Below are 27078 nucleotides of genomic sequence, written 5' to 3' on the forward strand. Positions count from 1 at the left end.
TCTGAGCCATCAGCCAATCAGAGTCCAGATAAGGGCCAAGCGGAGACCAATCCCAGTCCAGCAACAAAACAGGTTGAAGCCCAGACATTTTGAATGTGTGGCAGCTGTCAGAACCTTGTAATACCTATAAAACAATACATTGGATAAACATACATGAACGTACAAGTTTAGAACTGCGTACACTGTTGTGTATACGTTTATATACAAAGATGTGTATCAAAGGTAATTTACATCAGCTATCCACACACACAAACACCTTCACAAAGACAAACACATACACACACATAATCAAGTTACATAGCACTAAATACGTTTTTGTTCATGTTTGCCATTTGTTATTCCTTTGATGATCATTGTTTATACTTGCATTTACTTTGATGAGATTATTGCTGTTCTCTTCTTTTGGTGGGATGAACCAATTTTATACAAATGTATTTTAATTTTTAATTTACATTTTTATATTCTATATATTCTCTTTATATTCTCTATATTCTCTTTTTTATTTAATTTTCCCTTATATCCTCTGAATGTAAACCCTTTGACACTTCATGTCCTGCTGTTTATTACTGTATTGTGTCGTAATACTGTTGAATACTGATTCACGAATGATCTTGTGGTGTTTTTTTTTTGTTCTTTTTCTTTTACTGATTAATACAGAAAATATTTGCGTCTAAGTATTGTTGAATTACGACCACATCATCCCTCCCCGATTCCACATGATATGAATCATGTATGAGTGTGATGCCTGGAAACACTAACTACCATCCTCCTCCTTACCTCCTTACACACCACTCGCATAAGCCATACACTTCTTTTGATACTAGATGCGTGACAATAATCATTGTGAACATTGTCAACAAAATGTAAGTTCAAGAGTTCAGTCTTGTAGTGAAACCTCTTAAATTTGAACCAGCTAATTACACTGACAGGTACACATCAGCAAGCTCAACATGATGTAATCACTGTATGATTTTTTTCAAAATGTTGGCTTGCTAGTTGCAAACATCAGCTAACAGACATATGCTACTTAACTTCAGCTAATGCTGAAACAAGAGAAAACAATACAATGTGTGCCTTTTATTTATTATCATACATTTTGGTCACAGAGAAAACATAAAACATATTGATAACACTTAACAATAAGGTACACCAAATTGTAGTAACTACTACGTAGTGATGCATTACCTACTATAAAGGTTTTGATTTTATTTTTATTATTGAGTAACTTCTACATAGTTATGCATGGCGTAGGTAATGCATAATTGCCCAGGTGCTGCATATTCATGTTATTAGCTGGTTCAGATTTAGTAGTTACTAAAAAAATAATTAAAAAAATCCTTAGTAATAGGTGCATAATAGTAGTTACTTAAAAAAACAAAAACAAAAACATTTATTAATATAATGCTTTTTTCATATAGTCTTTTCAGAATTGTTTATATCCTATCCAGATAGCTGGCAACTTTGTTTCAATGTTTTAATTTGATAAACCGAGGCGCAACTTTCAAAACAGGTTAAAAATCTAGTAGAACCATTTGAAGCCGCACAATGAAAAAAAATCTGTTGGTGAAAACATCTTTAGTGAACGTTTATCTGGCTACTCAATATCACTAAAATAGAAATGGATGCCTGTAAACCAATCAGCTACAGGACCCACTCTCACAAGGTGGAAATCCAGTTTAAGAAGAGAATTTTCTGAACAAAAAGAGAAACAGTGACAGTCTTTTCCCAGATGGCTGTATTATTGCACCATCCATCCTCAATCCAGATTGTATCTGCTTTTTTAGTTTGGTCAAAGCCTTTAATCCCATTTCCGTCTGCTGTGTTACAGCAAACGTGTCAAATTTCATAAGGACCCTCCACATCCCACCAGGGACTGATGCCAGAGCAGTTTATAGCGTTGGGTACCAGGTGAAGATATTTTTACTAGGCTTTTCAGGGGTGGGTGTGCATGTGTGTGTGCTTAAGGGGGTAGACTTGTATGCTGTTGTGTGTGGCTTGTGTATTACATTTTATTTTACAAAATGTTTGTTGCAATTTAGCTTAGATTTGTTCTTCTTGGTTTGTATATCAATTCTGTATTCTATCAATCCCTATAACCCCATTTTCTCATTTCGTTTTATTGCAACGGCAGTTTCCAGAGTTAAAACGTCATCCAAATCTGTACTCTATTGTGGCTGTAACTGGTATTTACCTGTATACTTGATAATTGAGTAAATTAAATGTACTTGTTGGATTAATTTGGTCCTGCTCGACATCACTGATGTAGACTAGTCATTGTCGGCTCAGATGTTTTGTTAAAGTCTGCCTTTGTCAAGTGCTACTGTTGTTTTAACTTCTAATGCAAACAAACCAGTGAATCTTGGGTCCTGTCAGCTGTCGTCAACGTCACCATCAAAGCTCTAACGAGGAAACCATGAAACCTCAATCAGAACTGTGTAGTGCTGTGAACGGTGGACATGTTGGGACAGGCAGGACAGGACAATGTGACAGCCTGCTGGACCTGGATGTAGATTCCAGATGGATCGAAGCACTCCCTAAACATACAACACACAAACACAACACACACACACACACACACACACACACACACACACACACACACACACACACACACACACACACACACACACACACTACTGTACCCCCTCCTCAGTTTTACGACTCCTGTTAACAAAGCAAACTGACCGTCGTCTGGCTAATGAGTTGTGTCACCCTTCTTGATTCTCAGCAGCTTTCTTGCTGCTTTACTCTTTCTCCTACTGTTTCTAATTGGAGAGCAGACACAACACTACAAGTTCAAAAAAGGCTTCAAACAAAGTAAGTGATCGCAAGTCATATAGAAGTGTCTCTCTTAATCTCTCCTTCTGGCATTATATATTGTTTCAATCACATTAGAAACCAAGTTCAATATTTTGTACAAGCTGTGATCATCGTGTCTCACCACTCTCTAAAAGTGCATTTATAATTTGCACATCAAAGTCAAATGGAGGAAACTCAGGTGAATAATGGCCATTCAATAAACTATGTAAAAAAGAGTGAGGTCAACCCTAAAAGCGTGTTAAGCAATTAGTTCTCTACACAAGGAAATGTTGGATAGACAAGACTGCAGGTAAAGACAAAATTATTCTAAAGCGTCCACATTTAGATCAGTTTTGAGAGATTTAAGAGTCACTAGACTAAAGCAAAAATTCAGGCAGCTTCAACAGGCAGCTGCTGTGTGTCGTAGTGATGAGAGAGAGGAGGTGGAGGTGTGCAGCTTCTCTGTCACGTCACCACTGGCTGACTTTGAATTACTGCTTCCTGTTGCCTGTCAAGGCAGTTGACCTCTGGACACACTGTGATCGCAGCGACTAACTGATCTAATAGGATGTAAGTGGCCTGCTGGGATGCACGAGCACACACACACACACACACACACACACACACAGAATAGTTACCATGCCATCACGCCCAGTTCATAAAGAAATCTGTCTGTATTGAACGCATCCAAACATACTACAAAAAAATAGGTGATAGGATGGATATATAACAGCATTTGCATTCAATTTAAACATTTACTTATATGTTGAATTACATTTTTTTCTAAATTGTTTAGTAGCAGTAAGTGTTTAACACCTCCTGCTAAACGTATTGGCCAATGCAAATGAGTGTATAAACAGAACTTTTTATCTTGGTGTACATCCATGCCAGCGGCTCTCTGGGGCTGTCAGTCGCATTTCTGCAAAGGGGCTTACATTTGCTAACTAGCGATTAACAAAAAGCTAATGAGAGTGTGATTTGTTTTTGACATGAAGATGGCAATAGATGAAAAGTCAGAGGAACACCAAAGTCACTAGGGTTCATCTTGTTAGAATTTCATACTATGTACTGTGTATTCATACATAGTTTTAAATTATATGGCAAACATCCATCATTACCATTTCACCAAAGTGGTGCATGATCAACTTAATGACACTGCCATCCCTAAGAGTATGTTTTGGTGGGACCTTAATCAATTTCATACCATATACAGTACCTTGAGGAGATAGGGTTTACACGTCAGTGTATGTAAGAACCTCAACAATATTAGTAAGTTGGATTTTTCCTGGAAACACAACTACACTTAACTGTATTAAGATTCACCAAAACTGACTTTTCTGTCATTGTTCGTGATCATTCTCACAGTCTTCCCCTTTTGTTATGAAACAACACAGGAGTGGTGAATCATCACAGCAGAGGGAAAACCACAGACATTTTTTATTTCTCTTTGTCACTCAGATTTTGGTCAGTCTGTGCCGACTTTGAAACTGACTCTCAGGAAAGATACAAGGGAGAAAGAGTCGTTATCTTAATATTTAATTCTTTCAGCAGAATTAGAGGCAGAAGTACATTTACTTAGTACAATTTGTACTTTACTTCAATTATGTTGATTTATTTTCTTCAGTACATTTTGTTTGGTAATATTTACGTAGATGTTGACTTCAAACTGTTTTTATAGTGGTGTATAAGCCTAGTAACTTTACTTTAAAGTAGACAATCTGAAATCTTCTTCCACTGATACCGAACATCGTATTGTCATTTAAATTGATCTGCAGTTATGAAGAAGCAGCATCATTTCTACCTTACTGCCCCCATTTCTTTCCATTGTGTTTTGGTCTTGAGAACAGATCAGGTCTAGCACTGTCCTCACTCCTCTCCGGGGGTCAGAGGTTAAATCAATTCAACCTGCTCTCTCTATCTGCTCCTGCTGTGACAAAGCCATCAGGTCACTTCCTGTAGAGGGGCCAAATGTGCACCGCTGTCCCAGGACGTCAGGGTCTGTCCTTGTCATCAGCTGCCTATGACGTCAGGATGTTTTTTTTTAATTCCTCCTGAATGTAAATCAGAACGACACTGCAGTCCTGTTCAAAGACGTGGGGACAAAAGGGGCCGTGATTGAAGCGGGAACAGTGCTGACATGTTTTATGAGCTTCTGACCCGAAACAGGAAGGACGAATAGACTCATCATCAGCATGTCCAAGTCAAAATCTGTGTTTTTTTTGGTTTGTTTTCCTTCAGACAAAGTTTAATAAATGACTAGAATAAAATTCTTGATGACTTGACTTTATCTACGATAGCTGAATCTTGGACATATTTTCATATATTTTTCTTTAAGTTTTAAAATCTTAATAATCAATTCAATTCAATTCAACCAAATAAAATTGGAATTGTAAAAAGATTTTAAAAAAACTCCCCTTGACTACTTCCTAATTTTGAATAAATAGTACCATAAATGCCCTTTCAGCACTTTAAGTAAACCAATTATATGAATGCAACTCTGAAGTTCATCCTACACATGTCAAAATCCTTGGAACGTGGATACAGAACACGTGACTCCATGTGATGGTAGGAATTCTCATTCAGATTCATTTCAGTCACTGTAGGCCACATATCATATGACTGTAGTGTTCATACTCAGCAGTCAGTGTGTGTACAGCTACAGTGTGTACAGCCAGTGGGGCCAAACACACATAGGGTACTACACTAAAACAAATTAAACAGAAAAATTATCAAGCACCACTAATGTAACTTTGACAAATAATGAAAGCAGACTTGATGTGCACTGTGATCTACCATTATACTCTGAGAAAGGTTTTAAGAGTATGCAATTAGATTTAACATACACAAATTAGTAGAAACCAATGGATGTCCAGAGCAATAGGAATACAGTTTAAAGTCCTAAATTGTCAGGCATATTGTTAAAAAACTTGAAGCCAATGCATGCCTGAAACAATACACCCATAAATCCAAAGCTGCATTATTATCGAGATGATTAGATATAACTGGAAGTCTATATGTTTTGTAGTAAAAGGATAAAAACAGTGGTCCTTTACTGTAAGCTTACAGTAAATGTAATCAGAAATGCAAAAAAAACAAAAAAAACACTGGATCTTCTGATGGCAATGAAGAGCATGAAGATGATGGAAAATCAGTTTGTAGTAAGAGTGTGTTGCCCCCTTTGCACCTCATGTCCCACTTGCACTTTCAAAACCGTGTGTGTGTGTGTGTGTGTGTGTGTGTGTGTGTGTGTGTGTGTGTGTGTGTGTGTGTGTGTGTGTGTGTGTGTGTGTGTGTGTGTGTGTGTGTGTGTGTGTGTGTGTGTGTGTGTGTGTGTGTGTGTGTGTGTGTGTGTGTGTGTGTGTTTCTGCAGCTGCTTCGAGCTTGTCAAGCTGACAGTCACTTTTTCAGGCTGATGCCAGTGATGTCACTGTGAGCCCTTCACCCACAATGCATTTCTCTCTGGCAGGGATTCTACTGGACAACTCACTCCTGTGCTGGGAAGAAGTTTGGAGCTATGAGGGGGGCTAATGGGCATCCCAACTGGGCATGTTGGCAGGAACATATCCCTCTAATTTAATTGGGTCTAAAGATCATGTTCATTCCAGAGATCATTATGTGCCTTAAATATGTTAAGCCTTTTTCAATGTGTTATCATGACTTATTTACAATGTTCTTTTTCTTGCATTTGAAACTCTATTTGACTTTGTTTTGTTTGATTTGATATGTTTATTTTAGTATTGGTTTGTCTGTGCCCTGCCTTCATTCAAATTAAATAAGGGGTTATGTTTCATACTTTCCCTGTAACCACGTAACTTTTTTATTTTAATTTATTTTTTATTCCATTTTAGCTTCTTTCTATCTTTTTAGCTCCAATTTAAAATACATTCAATCATATTATCATATTCCTTTACATCTATATGAATGTTTCTTCGTGTTTCTTTAATCCCTTTTTCTTCATATGTTCTGTAAAGCACTTTGAACTGCCTTGTTTTTGAAAAGATGCCAAATTTATGAATTTGTTCAGGGCACCCATTGGCTTCTATTAAAATGTGTATGTCAAAAATAGACTGTTGAAAGTTGTTTGAGTTGTGTAATCCATGATAATTAAAGTGAAGCCTCAATCTATTGCTGTCAAAGTTCCGTGAGTGATGTCTGGTAATGCATTTGACTGATATAACAAGCATGCATTACACAACCTCATAATAATATAGCAAATTTGGTGAAAAATAAACACAAACCGGATTTTCATTGTTCTGGATTAGACAATTCTTGCAACTTTCAAGAGTCTGCTGATAGGCCATCATGCCTAATGGCAATCCATGGAAATTATAGTAAATTATATAAATACATTCAGATTATTATTATCATAATTAATAAATGATATTATTATCTATTATGTATTACTAAATGAGGACAAGGACAGTGCAGCTGTTGAAGCAGGATTACCATGACGTTATGACCTTTCGAAGCCTCTCACCCTTCTCCTAAAACACAACACACTTTCTGAATGGGCATCAGCAGCACCTGAAAGCACCGTCTGTAGGGATGAAATATTCCTCTGTCTCATCAGGTACAGTTTATTCAGTTGTACTTAAGTTGTTTTAAGTCATTTTTCTGCACTTTGTAGTCCCCATAGGTCTATATCTTCCCTCAGTGAGATCTTTCCTTTGATAATTGAAGTTTAACTGGAGATCAGACAACTGTTTTTCTTTAATTAACATGTCCAGAGTTAAACTGTTGGATAGTGTGTGAGAATATAGAGACAAAAACAAAACATGACTTGATGGAAGAATTCAGGCAGCACCAGCTGTATTAACAAGACACTGTTTCAAAGCAGCAGTATCAAATCAGTTTTATTTACTCTATATAGCCCAATATCACAAATAGCCATTTGCCTCAATGGGTTTTACAATCTGTAGAGTAATATGACACTTTTTGTCCTTGGACCCTCAACTCGACTGAAGAACAACTCCAAAAGAAAACCTTAAACAGGAGGGGGGGGGGGTAAAGAAACCTCAGAGAGAGCAACAGAGGAGGGATCCCCCCTCCCATTACCAGTATCTTCATGTAACTGACAGAACACACGTGCCTCAGGGTGCTTTGCTGTGGCATATGCCAACTTGGCACTCGTTTACATGTTTTGGTGACATCAGCAAGTTTTTCAGGCTGCAGTCCAGTCGGCTTAGCCTGATCAGATGATCACTATGTGCCCTTCTCAGTCCCTTGGTGCAGGCTTACAGGAGAGGTGTCACAACACCAGCCAACTTGCAGTCGCACATTTTCTTTTTTGCTTTGTTTTCCTGCCATACAACAGCTCCCGAGACATTTCAGACCAATGCATTGTACCCTCCAGTAACTCCTTTTCCAATCGTTCCATGTCCCTTAACCTTAGCTGACTACCTGCTCACCTGTTCCCACTATTCAGCTCTGCAGTATGTACAATATAATGTAAATTAATGTTAATTGTATTCATATTGTTTAACATTGTTTATAGCGTTATTAGTAACAGCCTGAGGAGCTGCCTCGGTCTCGGTTTGTCTGGGCCTGAGTACCGGTTGTTCTCCCACTGAAAATTGTTCCTGCCGACGCAAAACGCATATCTGATACCATTTCTCTAACATTTGTGCTCCTTTGTCTATCTTCCATGATTGTCTGAGCGATGCCCAGAGGGGTTCTCTCCCTGTGTCTACCAAGCACTCTCCATGCTACTCGACTGACTCCGAGTTCTGTGCGGAATCAGCCGTCCTAAGAACGGATGCTCCCCGCCTGCTATTACCTCACATCAGCACTGATTCACCGTCCATCAGGATAGTACTCTTTCTACTCACATGCTTGTTCAATCTTTAAGTTAATTTTTCCGTCGCTCATTGGTTGTCTGTCAGTCCTCTTCCAGTTTTCCCTGGTGGTGATGAGACGGTGTGGATCCGGTCCCCCCTCTGGCAGCTTCTGAGAATGGATCATCAACGCGGAAGATGTTGCAGTGGTTAAGGACGCCGCCTGGAGACGTGGGATGTAATCCCGGCGCTGGAAACCTTAGTTTTCCCTGGTGGAGACGAGACGGTGTGGATCCGGTCGCCCCTCTGGCAGCATCTGAAGTCCTCCTGCATCCACACTATTCACACTTTACTTTAGTATTACCATGTAAACATCTGGTCAATGATCAAATTCCTTCATGATTTTTCTCTACTTATGACATCTATTGCAGTATGTCCATCCTGGGAGAGGGATCCCTGACTTTGTCGACTCTCCCTGAGATTTCTTCAGAAAAAAATGTAATCCCGCCAAAGGGTTTTTGACTAGGAGTTTTTTCTCAGCTGAGCTAAGGGTGTAAGGGCAGAGGGTCATATTGTATCATATTGTATGGAATGTAAAGCCCACTGAGGCAAATGTCTATTTGTGATATTGGGCTATACAAATAAAACTGATTTGATTTGATTTTGATTTACAATATACCATCCTATTCACTTTTTGCCATATTGTCTGTTGGGCTTCTGCCTTAGCTTTACTGTCTTTTGTTCTGCCTGTTTGACTTTGCATGTCTGGTTTAGGAGGAGTTGACACAAAATTGTAATTATCCTGTCAGTCTTAATGAGACCTGCATCTAGGTTCAATCCTGTTGGCACAAAAAAGCAAATATATTTTGTAAATATTAGCAAATGAATGTAAACTGACGGCTAAGGTGATTTGAGTTTCACTACAGTTTTGCTTGTAACCACAGCTCAGCACTGTTCCTGACATCACTCCACCATCTGAGCTGTGTGATCTCCTCTGTCTCAGGACAGAATCGGGTACAAACAGTGTTGGCCCGGCTTAACATGTCTGCTAAAAATCCCTGGATTTTCTTGGTTCACAGCTGAGTATCGTTTTCCCGACTGCCCATGCCAACGTGCTGCAGCATGTAATCAGCCGTGTGTCCAGACCAGCCAGCCAGTCTGGAACCTGAGATTACGATAGGAGGAGCAGATTTACTGGTCTGACTTCCTCTGAATATCCATCCTCACACATCTGGTTTAGTAGTTGATTGATACTGGACACTGAGTCCCTGAAATTACAGCAGCGACTGCAATGTTTTCACATGTTCCGAACAATCCCAAATGTTGCTCTCTCCTGTCTGGTCATGAGTCTGTCTCGACACACCAAACAGCAAAGTTAGAATAAAGCTTTCAACGTGTTACAGTTTTGACATAAAAGCTGAGACAGAAGTTTAACGCAGTAGAGTAAGTAATAAGTGGGCAAACCTACCACAAGTGCAGACACTGGCTTCTTTGAAGGTAACATACTGTATTACTATAATTCACATAAAGGTTCAAATTTGTAATTACTGTCTCTGCTAGAAACTGTTTCTATGTTTCCATTACTCAAAGACAAATGCATTCAGGTTTTGTTGTTGATCAAATAAGAAAACAAATCATCAGGTAATAGTTTAGTTAACAGTTCCGAGTAACACAGGTTTAGACTCATCACCTCTACTGCAAACTGCCTTGTTGTATAATGAACGGATCAAAACCCAAGTTAAGTTTTTCCAAAGGAAATATTTATTGAAAACTTAAACGAAAAATGTACACATGTATGATACAAATCCTCTTCAACTCAACTATCCAGGTGAGTCTGTTTGATATAAAGAAACACATCAAGACTTTAGTCCACAGAGAGACATGAGGAACTAACACGCTCTCCTACTAATTTCTGTCAATCGGAATTAAACCAAATCAAAGTTTCGGGTCCTGTTGGGTTTCGTTTGTTCGCCAATGTGGGCTAATTTTTATTTTTTCTTTGTGTTGCAGTTCACAAAAAAAGAATGGCTGTGCTCTATCAAACTCCAATAAATAAATAAAGTGCTCCACATACAGCTGGATTTAAGTCAGTTAATTCAACTCACTAGTGCTGGTTATATAAAGTCAATTTCACATCACTGAATATACAGTTTATTGCTGTCTTCTAAAAGTGAATTATCTAGGAATTTGATATTGCAAATCATTTTTTAAGATAAGGAAACTGAGTTATTTACAACAACAAAAAAGTAATGATGACCACAACATTTCCAAATGTTCTGTTTCAGAACCTCTTTTTAAAAACTGTTTCTTTTTATATTTTAAAAATATTTTACTACTCTCAGCCATGGCAGCAGAGAGGCGCTCTGAGAAGATGAGCATAAAAAAAAAGTTCCCACTCAAACACAAAAAACCAACCTACTTTTTCCTTTCCTGAACATTTTTCTTTTCTCTGTTGGCTGGCAGGGAGGTGGCACAGCAGTAAGGCAAACCGTTTTAGCCATTTGCAGCCATTTAAAGCTTGCATGTTACATTTTGATATTAATTATATAATCAAAACCGGGAAAGAGCAGACAGAAAAAAACACCAAGTGAAATAATACAATTTGATTCACTTTCTATTAGCAAAACAAAATGTTAACATTTCCTGTAATTTCCTAAATATGTGTGCTTATAATTTATTTTTACAAATAAATATCATGAGAATTTGCTCATGGAAAAACAAATATAAGACTAAGATCAGCCAAATAATCTTAATTAAGTTTTTTCTTGACATTTAAAAAAAATGCTGAGAGACTTCACCACCAGGATACCAGACAGTGCTGTTTGTATTAAGTGACTTGCTTATGAATACATGTCGTTTTATAACACTTTCTTTTTTATTTCTTTTTTACCTGAGGAGGTAAATATCAGCGGTCAACGGTCACCTTCATGCCTTGAAGTTGGCAGCTGCCTGTTTAGGCAAACAACCTGCCTGGCAGTGCTGCAGTACCACCTACCTGCCAGCAGGGGCACCGGCACAGCTAACTGCAAGAGCAATAGCCAGTCAGTCCTTGTGTCCTGCCAATCACAGCTCAGTATTCCACTCTCTCAACATCCGAAAACAACATGGCTGAGGTGTCTTCTTCTTCTTCATCCTCTTCTTCTATGTCTAGTGGTTTTAGAGGATTTAGATCTGTGTGTGTGTGTGTGTGTGTGTGTGTGTGTGTGTGTGTGTGTGTGCGTGCGTGCGTGTGTGTGTGTGTGTGTGCGTGCGTGCGTGCGTGCGTGTGTGTGTGTGCGTGCGTGCGGGTGTGTGTGTGTGTGTGGTATGTGTGTGTGCATGCGTTTGTTGGCATGTTTAGGACCACTGGCAGGAGCAGTCTGTGGGCTCCTGGATGGAGTAGCTGACCCAGGTTGCGTTGCCGCTGCAGTAGAGTTGCACAGAGCGCCTCTGCAGCCCCGTCTCCCTGCAGCACTTGCAGAAGCGAGCGTACGTGTTGATGTTGTAGTTGTAGATGCTGGCGGACGGACACTTCCCATCACATGACACGATGTTCACCTATAGGTATCACAGAGTCAGTACATCAGGTAGCAGGGCTGAATACAAAAAGCAGCAAACTTGATTTATAATAGTTATTCTGTTTAAAATAGCCAACTTTTAAATCCTCAAGGGTGATTCTAAATTCACTGCCTGTTTTAGTTTTTTTATGTTTGCCATATTGGCGCTGATGGAAAAACTGAAAATGTCTATATTCAAGGGTATAATCAAAAGGCCATTGAGTAGATGGATGATATACTACTGTTCCTCAATAACTTTCTTCAATTAGTCATTCCTTTTGGCATGTTCATGGTGTATCCTTTGGACCCAGGGCCGCCGCTCCCTATACGCAGAGTACGCAGACTGCGTAGGGCACCAAGTTCCTGGGGGGGGCACCCCAAAAAAAAAAAATTACAATTATAATTTTTTTTTTTTTTTTTTAATTAAAAAGGAAAAAGAGATGGTCTGGGGGCCCCCCAAAATAGTTTATTTTTTGTTAAAGTTCATGATAATCATTACATTACAAAAAATATATAAATTAGTTATGAACAGGCCCATCGTTGTTTTTTCTTAATTGTGTAACCTATCCAGGGGTGGATTACTGCACAGGCACACCGGGCACAGGCCCAAGGGCTCAGGGGGGCCCTTAGCCAGAGATACTGATAGTAACTTTTCATGTTGCATAGTCAAAGAGCTCAGTCACTGATGTCAATAACAGGGTCCAAAAAGGAATAGCCTAAATATAAGTACTCATTAAAATGTAACAAGATAGAAATCATCATGGGCCCCTCAACTAGTAGGGGAGAAATACAAAAGCAAGTTAAAAACAACAGCATTAGTAGCTCTGTCTAAGGGGGTTGAAGGCCCCCTCACACATACACAAATAAACTTTATATGTGTGAATTCTAAATTGTTCATATCCACCCTTTATCTGTTGAAATGGGCCTCTCCATCATAGAACATGGGTCTGCAGACCAATCTACTGTTTTTACAGTTGCAGAGTAAAGAGTGCTGCCTGTTTAAGAAAAATCTGAAAAATAATGTTCCTTCTGCATCTCAGGATTTGATATCTCTCTAGTCTCTAAAATTTCCTCACAAAGTGCACCAGATTGATGCATTTTACTTTAAAAAGGTAAAAAAAAATTCCACCCACCCTCCAACAATACCCCAAGATCCTGTGGGAAACACTGACTTCCTTAATATGTTTTTGCCATTAATTGTATGTATCCGTGTAGAAAATTCAGTGTACCTGACTGGATAGGGACAAGTGGGGGGCCCTTTAAGAGTGTAAGCCCAGGGGCCCATTATCTCATAATCAGTCTATGATCCTATCACTCAATTCCTTTGCAAAGGCAGTTTTTTCACAAGTTAAGCTGTTCTTTCTGTTAGTAAATGCTGGCAAATGTGCCAAAAAGCAGTCGCAGAGATCTTGCAATGGCAAAAAAATTTCGCTCGCGCCCTGCGGACGCGACCTTCAGGGTGTTTTTTTTTGGGGGGGGCATCACTGACAATTTCTGCTTAGGGCACCCAAAAGCGTAGCAGCGGCCCTGTTTGGACCTATCAGATTGTTTTATTTTCCTCCTTAAGAAATCTTTACAAAGTTCAGGTCCTTCAAACACAACAGACACAAAACATACCGGTCGGTTGCTGCGACAGTCGTTCTTCCTGATAGTCATCCTCACCGTCACCTTTTGACATGACTTCCCATCTTCTTTGCCTGTTCATACGACAATAAGCCAAAATAAGTTGTAATACAGTTAACATGAGAACTGCTGAACAAAACCTCTGCCAGGCTGCATGTAGAGAACACATCAAAACACCAGGAAGGAGACAAGGCTGTTGAAGGGGAAAGAGTCTGCAGAAGCACAAAGGCTGGAGATCATGCTGTCAAGTGGTTTTGGTGGATGATGAGTTAGAAAGGAATTATATTAGAAAAGCTTAATAGTTAGAAGGCAACAGAGGATGAAGTGAGCAGGTACAAAGCTTCTTCCAAATAGGACAAAACAAAAACTGAGAGAGATGATGACATCCTTCATTCATACTGCACACAACACACACACAAAATGTGTACTTCAAAAGGTGTGTAAATAAATGAAGTGCATGCAACAAAACAACTGTTTCCATAAACATGCTCCTACAACATTTTCCCAATTTGGCTTAAATTTTTTTTAAAATAACAAAAATAAAAAGACATGAAGCTCATGTGTGCGGCATATAGTCGTTTTCGCATGTGACAAATTAGCCCTTTGGTTGGTCCAAAGCAGCAACTCAACTATTATTGTTTCATTTTAGAATAATTCATATTCTAATTCCACCGCCTTGAGTCACAGATTGTCTATGCATTGATTGTCTTTACTCTGGTTGCTCAAACATTTTGCTTTCTAAATAAATGTACAGGAAAGTAATGTAATGGTGAAAATGCCTCACACAGCAACTTCAGTTTTCCACACAGCTCCCCTTAGTGGCCAAGTGGCACAGCAGCTGTGATGCAAGAGCATGCAGATCTTCTACAGCAGCTACATGTCCGAGGGAAGAGCCCAGACACCAGCCCACATCAGAATCTACAGACACATGCAGACGTCTAAGCCCGACTACTGGGCCACTACCAACAGTACATTGTTGGCAATCAACAATGCACTGCCCAGACAGTGCTAAATGGGGAAAGAGTTTAGCTGTCGTATACATGTACGTGATCCACGGGGAGGGGCGGGGGTGGATACTTATTACTGTCCTCTCAAGTGTGACATCACTTTTGGCCTACACAAAGGATTGTGTCCCCGACTCCCCGCCTTCTTTTATGCTGCAAATTCCTATTCATTAATAGTATGTGTGTATATATAAATATGTTACATTGATATGACATCTTTTTAAGAAAGGTTTTTAAGGAAACGTACAACACAAGGGAACTTACAAGCAAGACTCTGAATTTAGAGAATGCAACATAATAATCCATGTAAATGTTTTTGATTTTGGTAGCATGTTTTCGTTTTGTTGCATGTCATTTCAACAGTTTTTATTTTGCAGAGACCTGAAATGAGACAGCATTTGAGAGGACCGTTCTGCAGAGAGATTATGTTGCAGTCATACTTCGAGGGTTCCTGTGTATTTTATTGTTATGTTTTTGTTTTGGAGGGAGTACATTGTTGAATATCAACAATGGCACTGACAAGCCTTGTTGTTTTTATGTACCTCGTTCACAGTTTGTGTTAACTGTGGGTCTCAAGGGGCTAACGGGAAAAGGGAACAGAGGGGATCCAGTACCTGGTGGGATTGGTACATGATGGTAAGCTGCAGCACATAAACCACAAACCCACTTTCATGTGATCAGATGCTTTTCAGTGACACTTGGAAAGCGTTACCTGTTGCCATTTTTACTGAAAAACCTGAGTTCACTGAAAAGCACACTGACAGATCTCTCTAATCTGAATGAACAGAAGACAAATGTAACGGAGAAAAACAGCTGGGATCCAGACACGAGCCAATTGAGACAATGTGGTTGAAGATTTTGGACTGAATTGGACAAACTGAAGGGCAAACATGTTGGGAACATGTTGAGCGGCAGGTGAAGGTGCTCTTCAGTGTCATCTGTAGCCTACAGCTCTATGCTAACTACAGAACTGCTGCTACGCTCAGATCAGATACTCACATGTCTTGCAGCATCCTTCCATGTAACTTACGATGGTCCCACCAATCTGAGTGCAGAGAAAAAATTTTAAGTTTGAAATTTGAGAAATCCCTTTTTATGTCACCCTCATTCTTTAGCCTGTGTGGCTTTTAAGGTTGATTATTAAACTCAATGTTTGAGTCTTGAAACAAAAACAGTATCATAAGCTTATACTAATTTCAATGTGTGTGTGTGTGTGTGTGTGTGTGTGCGTGCGTGCGTGCGTGCGTGCGTGCGTGCGTGCGTGCGTGCATGTGTGCGTGCGTGCATGTGTTGCTTCAAACTGACCTTCATACACTCTGTTTCGTTGAACGGTGGGCAGCTGAAGGAGTAGGAGATGAGAGTGGGACCGGACAGAGTGTCCGTGCAGTCGAACTTCATGCAGTTGGATACCCAGGACCTCCCCGGCTGAGAACACATCGGCAGCATCAACAATTTTAACTGCCAAACTACATAAGCTTGTTCGCTAATGTGACGCTTATGTAATTCACTGAGTTATACCAACACTACTTTAAGGGATCAACTGAGACTTGTTTAACCAAGATCGTCCTTGATACTAAATGCATTGCACATTGCATCTAAACCAAAATAAAATTTAAATTGGACCCTGAGTAACATGTACTTTGACCACTTTGGCACGGCAGCTTGGCTAAAGCTAAAGGTTTTATTAGTTGTAAAAAATGTATGGAAACTATTCACGATTACTGAAAATATGAAATCATCCTATAATGTATACCTACCTTATAGAGAAGTGTCGTCCCATTCTCATGTTCGTGGAGGCAGGAAATATTCTTACAAACACCACAGCATGTCGATTGATCCCTCGGGGGGACGTAGATCTGATTCTGAAACACACAAACATTTAAGATTGGTTTGTGAAAGGATAAAAAAATCTCAGATTACAAAAAAGAGAGAAGGAACCAAAGATTTAAATATTTACCCAACTACAGGCTAGTATGAGTGCTATTGTTAAGAGTCACATACTGTATATTGCCTTTCATTGTTGTCTATGTGAATCAAGGTCAAACATGACATCACGTTGTGAAATCAGTTATATTAGAAAAACCATTTCTGAACATTGGGATTAAACAAAAACAGAAACTAAATGTAAAGACCATAGATTCAGCTATTTTTTTTAAATAATGAATCATTTATCACAAAGGGTAATCTTGTGTTGATGAACTGTTTAGGTATACTGGTCTTGTGTCAGGATCTTACTTGTTGGCAGTGAACGGAGCAGTTGAGGCTGTTGGTACGGAGCAGGTGGAAGCCACTGGCAGGATCCAGGCTGCGGCTGCACTGCCTGCTCTGACACAAGCCGTTGTCGTTGTGCTCCACCAGTGTCTGACCCGGCCGCAACACGCCTCGCTCGCCAAACACACACACCGCCTCGCGCACTGAACACACACACACACACACACACACACACACACACACACACACACAGAGTTTAGGTCAGATGTCGCAGTGTACTGATGAACTTTATAGTTTCTGAAAAAATTGGCAAAATTAAAAAAAAATCTTGCTTGATTAAACTTTTTTTTTTTTACGATGTTAATTTCCTTACATTATTATTGCTAATATGATAAACTATATGCAGTAGCTGATGCAGTATATACGTATAACCTGTCAAAGTCCCCTGTCTGAGCTAAACCGTAAGAGACTCACCACACTTGTATCTTTTGCAGGCACATTGGTTCTGGGGGTCGGACAGGAAGGCCCGGTCCAGTTGGGCGGCCTCTCCCTGCAGATAGAATCAAACCGAAGGGGTCACATAATGTCACCGAAAATACACAGAGAATGCACAGAAGACTACCAGGGTTAAAATAGTAGAGTAGTAATTTTGGTAGCATTGAATATTAAAAATCATGACGCACCAAGCCACATTTTGGGGAGGAGATCTTTTCACAGGAACACTCTGAAAACAACAAAAAACATGATTCATCTTCACATTTAGGTTGTGCTTTAAGCTCACAGTGCACTGAGAACACCAAACAACACTATGTATCATCCTAAATCGAAATTAGAACCCTTTTTGTATGTTGAAATGGATGTTGATCTTATACTGATTGAGCTGTGCCTTTGAATTCATTTCAAAATGTTTGTGAGTTGTACCGCAAGTTTGGTTGGGACAGCAGCGACCCGGACTGGACACGGACACGACTGACATCCCAACAGGACAACTAAGCTGAGTACACCTGTAGGGCTCACACACTGCACTCGCGCGCACACACACACACACACACACACACACACACACACACACACACAAAAGCACACATACACAAACAAAACATGCCAATCATTAACTTATTCATAGCTGTTTTTCGCTGTCTGCATTAAAGCATAACAGATAAATAAGTGCAAGGTAGCCTACATTGGTAACGGGGGGAGGGGGGGGGTTAGGGGTGGAAACAAAGTGTGTGTGTGTGTGTGTGTGTGTGCTCTTACCACATTGGTAGGCAGGGCAGCAGTGGTCCGTGGTGTTACTGTCCACCGTCAGCACCTCGCCGTCCACACAAAGCGGTGGCGTCTCAGGACAGGACGAACACACTGCAGAAAGAGACATATGTCATTCAAGGTAACCTGCTGATACTTGCTCAAAACATGGAAGACAGAAGTTCATTTGGTTAATTTATGAACTGACTGCAGATGTGAGCGAGACAGCAGCTGCCGTCAGCTCTGGTGGCGATCAGAGTTTGGTCTTCTCTGCAGGTGGGAACGTCCGACTCACAGAGTTCAGGATCACACTCTGCAACACACACACATACACGCAGATACATTTAAGCAACAGTTCCAACATTTGGAAAAATGTGCTTAATCGCGGTCTTATCAAAAATGATATACGATGATTGATACTCTCGTATCTCTATGTTGGACATTAAATTACTTCCAAGAGACGGTTTACTTAGTTTAGCATAAAGACTAGAAATACAAGTAAATGGCAAGCCTGGCTCTGTCCAAAGGCGTCTCTTAAGCTCACTAAATATGTACACATGAGTTTATAACACATAACTAAAAATAACAAGTTGTCGATTAATAGAGTTGTTATGTGACCCCATAAAACTAGTGGCAAAAAGACACAATCTTGTACCAGTTGATACATAATGTTGGTAATGTTATTGGATAAAGGCAAAAAATGACGCACAGTGCATCCCGAGATCAACATCACTTGCATTAATAGAGTCAGTTGAAGAAATTATAAATGCTATTGAACAGAAAAAATATGCAGTAGGAGTATTTATTGATATCAGAAAAGCTTTCGACACAATCAATCATAACATTTTATTCAATAAACTGGAAAGATATGGAATAAGGGGGATAGTATTGGAGTGGATAAAAAGCTATTTAAGCAAAAGGAAGCAGTTTGTGAAGTTGGGCGACTGTTCGTCATCATGTTTGGACATTCCATGTGGCGTACCCCAGGGGTCAGTGCTGGGTCCGAAACTGTTTATCATGTATATTAATGATATATGTAATGTTTCAAATGTATTGAGGATGGTTCTATTTGCTGATGACACTAATATTTTCTGTTCTGGGGAGAATTTAAAACAACTGGAAGAAATCATCAATAAGGAAATGAGCAAAGTAAAAACATGGTTTGATAAAAACAAACTATCATTAAACTTAAGCAAAACAAAAATAATGTTATTTGGTAACTGTAGAATGAACACGGAAATAAATATCAATATAAATGGAGTTGAAATTGAAAGAGTTTCCGAAAATAAATTTCTTGGGGTTATAATAGATGAGAGATTAAGTTGGAAATCACATATTACACACGTACAATCAAAACTATCAAGAAGCATTTATGTATTAAACAAAGTAAAACAGGTTCTAGATCAAAAATCACTCCGTATTCTCTACTGTTCACTAGTCATACCATACCTCAGTTACTGTACAGAAGTCTGGGGCAACACGTACAAAACATCATTACGTTCACTCACTATTCTTCTAAAAAAAGCAATCCGCATTATTCACAATGTGAGATATCTGGATCACACTAACCCATTATTCATACGGTCAAAATTATTAAAATTCACACATCTGGTGGAATTTAAAACTGCACAGATAATGTTTAAGGCTAGAATCAACATATTACCCTTAAACATACAAAAATTATTCAATGATCGTGAGGGGGGATATAATTTAAGGGGAAAATTTAATTTCAAAGTGAACAGTGTCCGTACGACCAGGAAAACGTTTTGCATTTCAATATGTGGTGTGAGACTATGGAACAGTTTGAGTGGGGAGATCAAGGAATGTCCAAACATTAACCAGTTTAAAATAAAATACAAAGAATTTATTTTCACAAGGTACAGGGATGAAGAAGGTGTTTAACATAGTGTATATGTTTACATGTATGTATATTTGTATATATTTGACGGTATTTATATAATATTGAATGTTTAATTAGATATTATTATAAGATTACTTGACAATATTATAAGATAAATCCAACAATATTATTAGATAAATATGCAATTGGTAACAAATTGTATCATATTGAAAATTAATATATATTAATATGTACTATTTTTTTTTCGATTATTATTATATCATTAATAAGGAAGCCAATAGTCATTATAGATATATAAATCAGGGAGAAGGGGTGAGATTAAATAAGTTTTCTTCTTCTCACCCCTTTTCGAACAGGTAAAGCAAGTGCAAGACAGTTTATTTTCATTTGTGGTTTTCACTGTGTGTAAATATTACTTTAATGTAACTGTCCACTTGTTTAATTTATTTTATTGTTTATTATTGCTTTTTTGTTTTTTATTGTTTACTTGTTCGAAATAAAACCTTTTTCAATTCAATTCAATTCAATCAGAGAGGAAACTCACCACACACGTAGTTTGGACAGCAGGAGTCCTGTCTGTAGTACGACACCAGCTTCTCTCCGTATTTACACTCAGGAGGGACCAGGTCACACAGGCTCTGGTTACACACTGCAGATTCACAAATAAGATCATCAAATGGTTTATCTGATATTCTCACATTTTCTTTCTGGTTTCAATTTATTTTTTTATTGCTCCAGGCCTCACCGCAGACTTTGTGTGGACAGCAGCTGGTGTCGTCGGCCAGGCTGATGATCACCTCCCCTTCTCTGCGGCACAGCGGCACCGCCATGTTGGAGCAGTTGTACTCCACTGGGACGATGCTGTCGTTGTCACAGCGATACATGCAGCAGGCGTCCTTTGAGGCTTTCCACAGTTCACCGTGCGCACGGGGGGCACCGGAGCTGTCAGTGCAGGCTGCAGACACACATACACACACATGGTTCATAGTTCATTGCTGATGAGCTGATGACAGTACAATGTCAAAGTAAGATTTCTGTAGTAACACTAGTTTGTGAATGAATCAGTTATTCAAACATTAAAAAACCTTAAAAGCATTAATGAAAATGATTTAAGACATGATAATTAAGTAATGGGTTTTACAGATTCCCTAAATGACCCAATACCACTGTACGACTTCTCACAATGTGAAATTTAGTTCAATTCCTGGCGTCTTCTTACCACACTTCTCAGGTGAGATGCAGAGGGCGGAGTAGGGCCGGTGGAGGAGTGTTCCCTGAGGGCACACGCAGCCCTCAGTAAGGCCTGAACACTGGTCTGGGTCCGAGTCGTAGTCGTGGTTGGGGCAGGACTGCGACGTGCAGACCGGTAGACAAGCCTGATACTGCAGAGAGTCAGGACACACAAAGGCTGCAGGGAGAGACACAAACATTTAAACATACATTTGTGTAACTTTCTACCTTCATGATGTGATTTTGTAAAATTAGATAAAAATACACTACAGATGTGATTACTACAGTACGGTCTCAAACGTTCCCTTTCATATTGTGACATTTTGACATTGTCCCAGTATGAAAAGCAGTTGTTAGCTGAACCATTGTTAATGTTATCAGTTGCAGTGAGAAAATCAAGCAAACAGTGATATGTTGTATAGCATCAGGTTTATTTTCAATCAAGATAGCAAGAAGACTCCGGAGTGGTCACTAGTTCCAACACACGTGGGTATGTTACAAGGAGTGACAACATGTCCCTTAAATCATGAGCTATTTAAGGACATCGTAGGGACAGGAAGGAGACAGGTAAGGCTGGGTGGGGGAAGGAGGGGGAGACAGGTTGGGAGGCAGACAGGTTTGAGATATACATTCATATTATAATCGTGGGTGGGGCAGGCTGACCTAGAACAGCAGGAGGCTGTCTGCAGGAACATTGTCACCTTTCAAATGTATAGTCAGGCTGGCTACTCTCCACACGGGAGATTGAGGAGGGATGGTGGGGGGGGGGGGGAGAGAGAGAGGCCCGTCTGAGTGGTTTGTTGGAAAACACATTCAATATATATATATATCATTGCACTAAGGTCTATACAAGATATTCCAACATTTGAGTCCAGAGATATCAAAATCTGCTACCACACAGTAATCCCTGTCCCTTTTCTCTGTTAAAATGTCTGTTGTGAAAATGGCCTTTGGAGATGCTTGAGTCGCAGGGGAGTCAATTGACATTCATGGCATGTTTGGGCAAGTGAATGAGGCTTTTCATACATTTAGACAGCTTTGGCTACACCAAATGCAGAGCTTTGTTTTTTTTTCTCAGACCCACAATTTGGCTTTGTAAATGCACCAATTGCAACGTGTTTTAGAGTATACTTAGGTTTAAGGAGTCAGTGACATTTCCAATGAATTTCATTGGAAATGAAGATGAGCCCCAGTCTGCCCACTATGGAGCTGTCAGCATTTCATTGTTTTAACAGTAAGAAATCTTACGGCAGTGGTCTGGACTCCTCCACTCAATGCAGATGTTGAATTTGTGACAAGAAGCCACGTAGGCAGCCAGAGCCACACACTGGTTGTTGACGTATTCGGCATCTCGAACCCAAACCTCGCAAAATGTGCTCGGAGGGACCTGGAAATAAAAACAATCAAATAATTTCTATTAAAGAAATGTGTTAGCAGTTCACCCTCTGGTGCTTCACGAGTACTAAGAAGAGATGTATTTTTACATTATATTAAATACATCAGTAGGATTTTGATAACTGGTTCATATTGCAGTTAGGCAACTTCTTATGCATTGGCCCTAGATAATTCACAGATGGATTGACGTACAAAGGCATGGCAGGGGGAAAAGGCGGGGTTCTGCAGCATGACCAGGCAGCTGGAGCAGTCACTAGTGGAGCAGTTGTGTTCACGGCGGCGGCTGTGGCTGATGTAGCTAGTGGTGTTGGGAACCTGCCAGCTGTCGATGAACAGAGCTGGATCCTCATTTACACCCACTGTGGTGCCATTGGCCATAGTCAGGTCATTTGTAGGGTCTCCATCACAGAAACCTGAGGTGGGTTTTGAAAGGGGATTCACAAAAACACAAAATGTACTTCAGTCATGACAACTGTATCCCTGAAGTGGAAAAAATTGATCTGTCTGCCATATGTGGTCGCTGTAACTACTTAAGATCTGTGAAGTTTGTCAATTCTTGAGCCTACAAGGTGAAGGTCACCACATTTTCAGGATATGCCCATCATCATGACATCATGGGAAATGTTGTTTTGCAACCTGTTTCTGGGCGATCATCCTACTATAAGCAAACTGTGCAACACTTTCACAGCATACAAGCAAGGAAGGTTTCATAGCGACCTAATACAATGTACAATGTGCATGGAGAACTACTGCAGGAGTAAGACTGCTCTTACCACAGAGGCCCATGGTGGGAAGCTTGTTGCTGAAGCTGTCTGTGTCGATCACCATCATGCCGGTGCTGTGGTACCACTGCAGCTTGAGACCGGCCGGGCTGCGGATCAGGTACATGTTGCCTGTGTCGTAGATCTCAAAGCCAAACTTCTTGAATCGGGGCCTGGCGTACCGCGAGTTGACGTAGAGCTGAAAGAGAAAAAAAGAGTGCATTGTATCAGATAGATTGTAGCAGTGTTAGAAATCAACATTGAGCCTAAATTGGTTGATGTGACAAATAAAAAGGTCAGGCCAGGGATGGAGCGCCTCTTACCCTCCTCTGCAGCCTGTTGATGATGATGTGGTTGGAATTGTGGGTGATGTTGAGAGCAACTAGACACAGGTTGGTAAAATTCCAGAGAAGCTAGGGAAAGGAAGAAATGAAAATCAGGCCCAAATCAATGACGAAACAAATCAGTGACTTACATTCAAATCGCTCAAATGGAAACAGCCTAGTGTGATATTTACTCACTGGGGACTCTGAATCAGCTGGACACTCCTGAACCAGAACACTGACGGTTTCGTTGGGCAGCTGGGTCACGATGTATGAGGCAGCCTTGTAGATGGCGACGCTGTTCCCATCAAATGTGATCACATTCAGATCAGGAAACATCGAGCAGCGACCTGGAACACACAGAAGAAATTAGTGAAAACAGCTGAAGACAAAGATCTGCCACATCCATATATCTAAGACAGGGGTTCTCAAACTTTTGATAGCTGAGGGCCAATTTAGGAACCCAACATTGGACCGAGGGCCGACGAAGGAAAAAAATATATAAAACTGAAATAATTTCAATGGCCAGCGTCTTTGTGTCTTTACAGTTTACATGTATTGGTCAGCATCCAATACTGTGTAATTAACGCATTTAAAGTAATAAATGAAGGGCTAGGTCTCATTTCAACATTGGGGAACACACATTAAAAGCGGGGGTCTGGGGGTTGTCCCCCAGAAAAATTTGAGGTTCGAACACTTCATTTTGTGCATTTTGGTTAATTTTTATGCAGTAATTTGTGTCTTCTGTATTTATTTATGGTGGAAATGTTAAGGAAAAGACAACTCGCTCCCATTGACACACATCTAATGGAATATAAATCAAGGCACTGAGGCATTCTGTATTGCATTCAAATATTTATTCTACTTTATTGTTCAAAACTTTCTACACATTGAAAACGTATCACCTTTTGGAGTGTTTTTTTGTAGGACTCACTACTCATGATGCAGCAGCAGTGTTAACTATTATGACACTATACATTGGAAATAAACAGGGTGGGCTATCAGCAGTCAACTATGCAGATAGTTCCATGGCTATCAGCAGCTAGCTAACGTTAGTTTGTTAGCTAAACTTTAGGCAAAAGAGTTAGAAACCAGATGTTAGCATCCATCCTTAGACACTTGACCTAATCTAATTCACCTTGAATGTGAGAAAGTGCATCGTATTGGGCTTGACAAGCTCACTATCTAACAACTTACATTGGGACCACTACACTGCCTGCTGTACTGCGGGAGGCTGACCAGCCGTCTGCAACGAGAGGCAGAGGCCAGCCGAACTTCGCAAGTTTAATAAGTGGGGAATGAATACAAACAATTAGGAGGGATATTTAAGTGTTTCGACCCCTGTACTGTTTTTACTGTTACGGGGGACGCATCCCCTCCGTGCGTTTCAATAAAAAAAAAAAAAAAAAAATTATATTATATTATATATAGGGGAAGGTGGGGTGATTTGTGCATTTTGGAAGTTGCAAAACCCCTTGTTTCTAGAAAACCGTGGAAGAAATTGGAAATGTGACCACATATTTAAGAAGAGCCATCCATTTGACTCATCCTGTAAAGAAGGGAGACACAAGGAATAAGATATAAGCACATTTAAGCTCAAAAAACTGTGTTTTGCCTTTCAAAGTAAAATTTCCATGATCAAGGTTTTTTGATTATTGTGTCTGAACAATTATAGACACGTTTGAAAACATTTGACACATGTTTTAGTGCTTTGGTATGCTACACTTTGAGTCTATATAGTTAGCACAATGTCAACCCTAAATTGCTGCATCATGCCTATTATCCAAAATTCTGGGGATGGGGTGATTTGTGCGCAAGGGCCTGGGTGAGTTATAAGTAAGTAAGTAAGTAAAATGTATTTATAAAAGCACATTTATGACAGTTTGCACTGTCCAAAGTGCTGTACATAGTGCATTCAGTAGGTAAACAATGAAGGTAAAATAACAATAACCAAAATAAAAGACGTAAAGCCCATACATCCACATAAACACAGATAGTAGTGCAGAGGTAAGTAAGTAGTGCAGAGGTTAATGGGGAGGAAACACCAGGGTGTACATATGGGTTTTGAGCCTTGATTTAAAGGCAGAAATGTAGGGGGAATCACATTTGTCAGGTGGCAGTTGGTTCCACAAGCACGGAGCAACTAGTGCAAAGTACATTTCTGAGAGTTGTGCCAGTGGCATGGCTGTATACGCTGGTCACCAAAAGAAAGTGATAGTCTACAGTAGCTCAGGAGAGAGTGACATCTCAATTCCACTTAACGACACCACTGATGAGAGTTCAGATGGCCAGAAAGATGATGATGGTGACTTTGTCATTGTGACACAATGACGCACAAATCACCCCACTACGTGGGGTGATTTGTGCGACAAGACAACTTTTTTTCCGAAAGCTATATTTCTTAAACAGTTTATTCCAGATCCAAAGTTTTTATTGCCAGGGATGCACAACATCCTGAAATATATGTACATATTTGAGTTGGAGACATAACTGTCAAGGCCTCACTTTAAAATCACTTTGAGTAAAAAGTTGCACAAATCACCCCACCTTCCCCTATATATATATATTTTTTTTTTTAATAATTCATAATTCAATGCGGGCCGCGGGCCGCCAGATATGCTTCCGCGGGCCGCCATTGGCCCGCGGGCCGCACTTTGAGAACCACTGATCTAAGAGAATCACAGGAATGGAGAAATGCAAAAACAAGAGCTGTTCATCATCATATAGTCCAGTTAAATACAAAAAGTGGAGTGGTGGACAGTCTCAAACTGAAAGGGGGGGGGGTATCTTAAGTGTCTCAAAATGATAATTTCACAAATTAAACATAATGTAAATCTGTTGTCAGTTTTCCTTACATGGACAGTCCCACTGAGGGCAGCACTTGTCTCCATTGACCAGTATGGCAAAGCCTAGCAGGCCGCAGTTCGGAGGATCAGAAGTAAAAGGGCAGCTCTGGGATTTGTTGAAAAGGATGAGCTGGTTGCCAACGCAGATGTACTTTGTGCACTCATCAACAATCTCTGCATACGGAGGCTGGACAGAAACATATATGAAGAAAAAGATCACAGATACATTTGTAAGCAGAAAAGAAAACTTGTATGTCTTGGAGAATGATTACTTGATTTCTGATTAGACAAACTGATTAATGAGTGTGGAGATTCATTCACATACATCTGTGATAAAATGTTGTAAATTCAAGACTTTTATTACTAGCTTTTTTAAGAGCTTTCAAAGTGTTCCTGTGTGAGATTTTTGGGTACACAAATAAAATGTTAATCAGTCAATTTACTTTAAAGAGATGGACAACATATAGAAA

At 39.8% G+C, this 27078-nt stretch overlaps 1 protein-coding gene across 1 annotated transcript in view; it reads right to left on the bottom strand.

Moving 5' to 3' along the window:
• Window positions 1-11909: 11909 nt before the first annotated feature.
• otog (otogelin) overlaps window positions 11910-27078 on the bottom strand; it is a gene marked incomplete at both ends in the record, with an annotated part of 54496 nt that continues 39327 nt past the window's right edge. Inside the window, 21 exons of the mRNA XM_080028877.1 lie at window positions 11910-12110; window positions 13727-13806; window positions 15279-15350; window positions 15736-15781; window positions 16042-16161; window positions 16494-16598; window positions 16972-17150; window positions 17422-17497; window positions 17631-17671; window positions 17869-17967; window positions 18205-18306; window positions 18401-18505; window positions 20598-20702; window positions 20799-21008; window positions 21273-21461; window positions 22532-22670; window positions 22871-23091; window positions 23452-23638; window positions 23763-23852; window positions 23961-24112; window positions 26618-26795. Of these exons, the coding sequence (XP_079885003.1) occupies window positions 11910-12110; window positions 13727-13806; window positions 15279-15350; window positions 15736-15781; window positions 16042-16161; window positions 16494-16598; window positions 16972-17150; window positions 17422-17497; window positions 17631-17671; window positions 17869-17967; window positions 18205-18306; window positions 18401-18505; window positions 20598-20702; window positions 20799-21008; window positions 21273-21461; window positions 22532-22670; window positions 22871-23091; window positions 23452-23638; window positions 23763-23852; window positions 23961-24112; window positions 26618-26795 (2697 nt within the window). The remainder of the gene's footprint in view (window positions 12111-13726; window positions 13807-15278; window positions 15351-15735; window positions 15782-16041; window positions 16162-16493; window positions 16599-16971; window positions 17151-17421; window positions 17498-17630; window positions 17672-17868; window positions 17968-18204; window positions 18307-18400; window positions 18506-20597; window positions 20703-20798; window positions 21009-21272; window positions 21462-22531; window positions 22671-22870; window positions 23092-23451; window positions 23639-23762; window positions 23853-23960; window positions 24113-26617; window positions 26796-27078) is intronic.

This window comes from Ammodytes marinus, assembly GCF_949987685.1.
Source record: "Ammodytes marinus genome assembly, chromosome: 1".
NCBI classification, from domain to species: Eukaryota; Metazoa; Chordata; class Actinopteri; order Uranoscopiformes; family Ammodytidae; genus Ammodytes; species Ammodytes marinus.